The sequence below is a fragment of the Watersipora subatra genome, chromosome 8, assembly GCF_963576615.1.
Source record: "Watersipora subatra chromosome 8, tzWatSuba1.1, whole genome shotgun sequence".
In the NCBI taxonomy this organism is placed as follows: Eukaryota; Metazoa; Bryozoa; class Gymnolaemata; order Cheilostomatida; family Watersiporidae; genus Watersipora; species Watersipora subatra.
Window position 1 is genome coordinate 53772808 of NC_088715.1, and position 6659 is coordinate 53779466.

Consider the following 6659-nt stretch of genomic DNA (forward strand, 5'->3'; position numbering starts at 1 on the left):
ACTATACGGGGCCTACACTATGATGAATCAGAGCTGTGGTTTAATAGTCAGCAGCCATCTTGCCAAGGTAAAACTTTGACAGTTTTTACTTCACAGCCTGACAAAAACCGAAATTTTTTAGTAGTTATTAATACATAAACATGAAGTTGCTGATCTAGCTAAATAATTCATTCAAATAATGTGAAAGTGATTGTTGGTCGTAACTTTCTTTACTTTGCAGTCAAAGGAGACCACCAGCTCTAACGCCATGGAGCTAGAAGGCTTCAAGCAATGCCAGTCCGATCTAATTTCCCACGGCCTGAGAGTGAGGTCCATTACAATGGATGTTGTTACAAAGGTTGTGTGCATACTGCAAGCTTGTGTTTTGGCTTATGCCGCAAATTCGTCGCAGTGAGCGACGGCCTCTACCTGCCTGCTTGGAGTCTAAGATTCGGTCTCTTTTCCCACCAACGGATGATGAAGAAGAGTTTGCAGACTTGCAAACAAGATTTGCGGCATAAACCAAAACACAAGATTGCGGTATGCACACAACCTTTTCCGAGCATTTGGCGATGGCTCTCCAAATGGGAATAGATCATCTACCTAAACAATTATTGAAAAACAATAATTGTTGATCAAAATAATCTCGATCTTTATATAATAAAATCACAAATCTAATACACTCTCTACTGTAGTAAGTGTACAAGCCAAATAAAACAATTCTCCTTGTGTTCCCAGAGTTCAGAGTATGTGTGTTCAACCGATGCATTAAATGTGTAACACAAGAATTGTAGATAATGCATGACACATTAGCATAGCTTTGGTGTTATTGGCATTAAATGAAAATCCAACTCACTATGATATCGCAGGTAATTATTCCACCCCAACTCAAGGGGTGCAGGTGCCACAAGTTCATCTACACCAGGATGCATACACAGGTATTCATGCTCCCCGCGGTCATGGAGACGATGCGCAAACTCGGCAACATGGCAGCACAAACATTCAGGAAGAGATGGCATGTCTTGACAGCGCTTGCAGACACACCACTCTGTAGCCGGTTGTATTAGCTCCTAACGAAATGAACAGATATGTCAATGCAACCATAGCTAATACATCAGGTCGATGTTATCCAACAGTATATCAGTGCAGCACTAGATTTAAATATAAAAATTGTTAATGTTGTCATTCGAGAAAAATCTGTAATTATTTTTTTGCAATATGAAGCGAAAATTATCATCACTAAAATCATATATATATAATAATATTCGTTCTATCACTCTCTAGCTAAAACTATTACTACTAGCTAGCTTGGCACATAAGAGCTGGCTAGTGGTGGTGCTTACTCGATTGGAGGTTTGATTCTGTTGAGGATCTTCTTCAGATAGAGCATCAGGTTCGAAACGCCATGGTCTTAACTCTTCAGAATTTGACATTTTGTACGATCACAACTCAGTCATGTACACGTACGTTGAATTTTCGAACGTAATGGCCAAGCTGAACCTGTAAAGTAGCGAGCATCTATATTTGATACGGGGTCTTAGGTAAAACCCGAAGTGTTTCTCATAAACTATTGCTACGATAAGTTTAATATTGAGCTTTTTATTGGCCTTTCAAGTCACGGGAGAACATCACGTGACAAGACAATAACCAAACTTCGCAGATACGTCATCGAAATCAAAAGATTCCAATCTACAGCGGCTTTTCGTTTTTGAGCTTTTAAGAGCTTGTAATCACATTTCCACATATTTGGCACCTACAACGCAACAGAGTAAGGCATGGCAAATCTTTTGATACCAATTAACTGTAATGTGAATTTGGTTGCAAGTCAACCTTTAAATAGGTTTATATGAGTTTTGTATCGTTATTATACTTAAACGACTCAATTGAAAAATGGTTAATTTTGTTGATGAGATTTTGGCACAAGGGTTTGCGAAGGCCGTTGATGAGTAATTTTCGTGAGTTGTGTGCACATATGCATTCATAATAAATCTCCCGAACAATCACTACGCTCGTGTTTGGTCGTGGAATAATCTCAGAGTCTGTCTGCGATTTGGTCTGTTGCTCGGTTTGTCCAGCTCAGCAATGAAAACTTTGGAATGAAGAATCTGTTTTGTAGAAGATTTGACCTAAGAACCTTTCATTCTCTATCGAAGTTCTTTTGGTAATTAAGTTACGTAGGATGCATGGATTCATTGGGCGATTAAAGTTGTTATCTAGGTTAAAATAAGCAAACCGACTGTGCCACATTGCATGTCAACGTTATATAGACATTTATGCTCCAACATCCCAAAGTCACCTTCATAAAAGATTGCTACGACATTCAATAAAAAAGCTCTGTATTAATGTTATGATAACATTAGCAAAGTTTCTTCCTTTAACCTTCTGTAGAATGCTACGCTAAGTTTTGTGCACAAAAGATATTATGATATTCATTGGAAACTGTTGTTACTTAGGACAGTAATGATCACCAGCAATCATTTGTAGACCATTATAAAATGCTTGCTTAAAAAGTTGCTTTTTGCATGGCGTTATGGAATATTCAGTAATGGCGTTGTTAGTTGGGTATGTCTAGTTATCTTAAGGTCATATTGTATAGAACGTGCATACACAACGGAATGGAGCGTATACAAGATCTGTGGCAGTAAATCAAACGATCATAAGAGAAGCAGAATTGAACTTAGTCATGTGGATAATTTACAGACAGCTTTGCGGAGTTCTATCGATTGAAATATGCAAATAAATAGTAATAATAACCTTAATGAAAAACCATAAAGGTGTTATGCTAGTATACATGCTGTAATATAGACATCATACTAACATACATAACATGATATAGACTTCATAATAACATCCATACTATAATATAGACATACTAGCATACATAATTGGACATAGACATATATTAACATATATACTATGATTAAGACCTCAGGCTAACGCACATACTATAATATAGCTCATTTACTGACATACATAATATGATATAGATTTTATACTAACATACATAATATGATATAGATTTCATACCAACATATGTTATATGATATTGATCTCATGCTAACATACAGTACATACTTGGTTTTTGTCATCATACTAACATACATAATATGATATAGACCTCATACTAACATACATAATATGATATAGACTTCATACTAACACGCTTACTATGATATGGACTTTATACAAATATACGTACTGTGATATAGACCTCATATTACTAAACATACTATTAATAAAACTTAATGCATACTATTTTATGGTTTTTGAGCTAACATTATTCACTTCAACAATATGGTTATTAAACTTTTCAATGCTGCTAGAAAAGTTTTCAATACACTTTGTTTAGTTTTTCTGTTACTATAACTTCAAAAAAATCAGTTGAATGATTAAAGATATGTTGTTAATATCAAACCCCCATCAAGTTTAAGCTAAACTTATAAATTTAATATTTCAAATGTATAAATAAAAATGGCCTTTCTCTAAAATACCTTAAAATTCCCACAAACACATCTATTGCATGATTACTGCAACCTTCTCTTTTAAATTGAGTAATAAGAAGATTGGATATTGTAGAGTACTTTTTAGCCTCACACAAGTTTATAAAGTTTTGCATTCATGATTACCTCGATTTACCTTTGTATTCTTTTCGTAAAACATATAGCCTTTTTTTAGAATAATCAAGTTATTGACATATTAGTAAAGTTTGTACCAAAAAATCATTCGAGTATGTCCAATCATCTTTTCATTATTGAGCTGCAGTATAATGCTGCAGAAAGACTGTATATATTTTCAATTTGCTTAATTATCAATCACTGTTAGATCAACTGTCATAAATAGTATGTGCATTTAGTGACTGATGAAAATTAATTATGAATATTTTTTAACAAAAACTTTAACCAGCAGACCTTTACTCAATTGGAGACTATAAAAAACTGTGGTTTCTTGTTTGATCATCCTAATCATAAGGGCTCACTGAGTTCTAGAGCTTTCTAGATCGCTATTATCTTGGCAGCATAACTCGCAGTAGAAAGCTAAACTAGTTTTTTATGCATCATCGTGACTTGTTAGTCAACTCTCCTGTAATGTGTGCAAAAGTTTGCATACTAAGATTTAATGTAAGGTTTAAAACAAAATAATCATATTTAATAAAACTTGTTATAATGTCCCTGTTACAAAGTACAAAAACCTACAAAAAAACATAATTTTTTGTAAATTACCATAATGATATAGATAACCACTGTTCAAAAATTTAGTTTACTTACATGCATGTTCATGCAGCCCAAATAGATTCTAGTAACTTTTTATTTGTTACAAATGAAAAGTGACTCTACTCTCAATGATCGCATACAAGTTAGCACTGAAAATGTTCTGTACGTATCACACTGGGTCAGCCTTTACTCATCTGTGTTTGTTAACATTAGCCATCGAATGAAGAAAGTTAGTTAGGTACAGTATATTTTATAGGAATAATAGCTATAACATACAAGTTCAGTATATAAAATAGGCAGTAGTATGATATTACGACCAAAAAATATTCATTAGTATCTCTCCATGTTTCAAACTAATTTGACTCAATTGTATCTTGAAAAAATGAAGCGAGAGATGTGGTGATTTGCTTGCACCGGACATGTACTCAAACTTGGGTAGACAAGTGATACTGGTGATAGAATGTAATAGCAATGTAATGCTAAAACAGGTGTCAACATATGTTCACTGATCAGGTTACATGCGTGATTTATCAAGTCAGAAAACATCAGCTGTCTGAAATATTATAGACACTATCCTGGGAATTAGCACAGCCCAGGTACTAGCAGCATATTTTGGAGCATTCTAATAAACGGTCAGGTCGGTTTATGTGCTAAAAATAGTTTGGTACATAAAGTCATTAGCAGTTCTGTCAATTTATATGCATAAAACTACATGTACTACTCCGACTCATAAAACCCTATCTGAATATGAATGTTTATATATAGCTGTATCCATGGTAATGGGACAACCAAATGATAGTCACAGTAACAATACTACACTGTATCTGTAGCTGTAGCTGTATCCATGGTAATGGGACAACCAAATGATAGTCACAGTAACAATACTATGTTGGAGAAAAATATTCGATTACCAGATGTTGCTGACTGAATGACAACCTTTATATCTCCTAATGCATATCATTGGTTAATGTATTTTTGTGCTTTCCGTCTTTGACTGCAGCAATATCTCTCACGTGTCTAATGAGCAGTCGGAAGTAACAACGTACATTTAACATATCTGCTGATATTCTCTGTGTTTCATTGTAAAATCTGCTTAGGGTAGTATATAGTTCAGTATGTTACTCAGTTTGTTTGAACATCCTAATAACATTTACTCTTAAGGTTACAGGGGTGAAAATTAAATCAAACTGCAGATATGCAATTTTTTACAATACACAGTTGAAAGTTTACATTCCACGACTGAATGGCAGAAAAATAAACTAAAAATGCTGGTCAGTCGCAGCTTAAAAAGTAGGACTGTCTGTTTTTTTTTACTGACAGATAAATAATATATATATTTTAACAGCCTTCTGGCATTTCTGATATCAAATGTCCTTATTTGCAAAAAGTGAAATTTCTTTAATTCCATGGTGTCAACTATAAAAATTTTGGATAAAAAAATTGGATAAAATTTTTATTTGATCAAATATACAGAATTTTGGAATATTTGGACAAATCTGCATAACAAGTTATTGTTTAAGTAAGTACCTAAATAAATATTTCTACTTCTGTTTAAAAAAGCGACATGCTTTTAAAATATTTCGCACACAACACACATGTTGAGTTTTTATTTTCTGTGTTGCTGCTCAGCTGAAAGTTAATAATTTAGAAAAGCTAAATCTAAAGGATGAGTTTATTTAATGGCTATGAAAAATTTTCTTTAAGCATTGCACCTTATGGCGAATATGTCAATAATAAAGTTGACAAACACAATTTATCTACACTTAAATCAAGCTGATTGTTGATAAGAATGTTCTTACATATGCTGATGGTGGAAACAACTCTGCTAGTGTTTAATACTTCAAGCAGCTGTTTTATTCTGACCTGATGAATCATGCCTGGAATTTGATAACCAGATGATTGTTGAAACCTGTTTTAGTGTCACAGTATTACTACATTTCATCACCATCAACAAATGTCTAGGCTTTCATAATTATATTTCATGTTAGAGGAAGAACTTTTGTCTCTAGTTTATTTATTCAGGTCAGTATTCTACTTAGGATGTTATCCAGTTTTTAAAATCGATCGGTAACGTTGTTCTCAAAATGAGATAGCAGAAAATTAGTACACTCTAAGTATACATTATCTTTACATCACATATTTACAAAACTGAAAACTTTTTTTTTAAAACATATTTAAAACATCTAAAGGCATTGCGCATCGAGGCTTATAATAAGCTATGTGAGAAGCTAATCAAAGTACAATTAAATACGTTGTACTAAACTGCAAAGCTGTCTAGTTTTGCAAATTTTCAAATCACTACAGACACAATTATGAGATTTTACTGCCCACTTCATATTTTAAAACTGTAATATTTCAGAACAAATCTACATCTACAAAACAAATGGAGAGTAAAAACATAATAATGTTAATTACATCAAAAAATTAATGCACTTACTATGAAAGAGATATCATACTAACATACATACT

At 33.3% G+C, this 6659-nt stretch overlaps 1 protein-coding gene across 1 annotated transcript; it reads right to left on the minus strand.

Annotated features, from left to right (window-relative positions):
• Window positions 1–574: 574 nt before the first annotated feature.
• Window positions 575–1412, minus strand: LOC137402736 (uncharacterized). Its single transcript, XM_068089240.1, has 3 exons — window positions 1323–1412; window positions 836–1049; window positions 575–582 (listed from the first exon to the last, which is right to left on the minus strand). Exons 1-3 carry the CDS (start codon window positions 1410–1412, stop codon window positions 575–577), a joined length of 312 nt encoding a protein of 103 aa, XP_067945341.1.
• Window positions 1413–6659: the final 5247 nt, after the last annotated feature.

Coding starts and splice junctions, on each gene's coding strand:
- LOC137402736 (XM_068089240.1), bottom strand. CDS start 1,412: ATGTCAAATTCTGAAGAGTTAAGACCATGGCGTTTCGAACCTGATGCT. Junction 1,050..1,322: donor AGAATCAAACCTCCAATCGA/GTAAGCACCACC, acceptor TCATTTCGTTAG/GAGCTAATACAACCGGCTAC.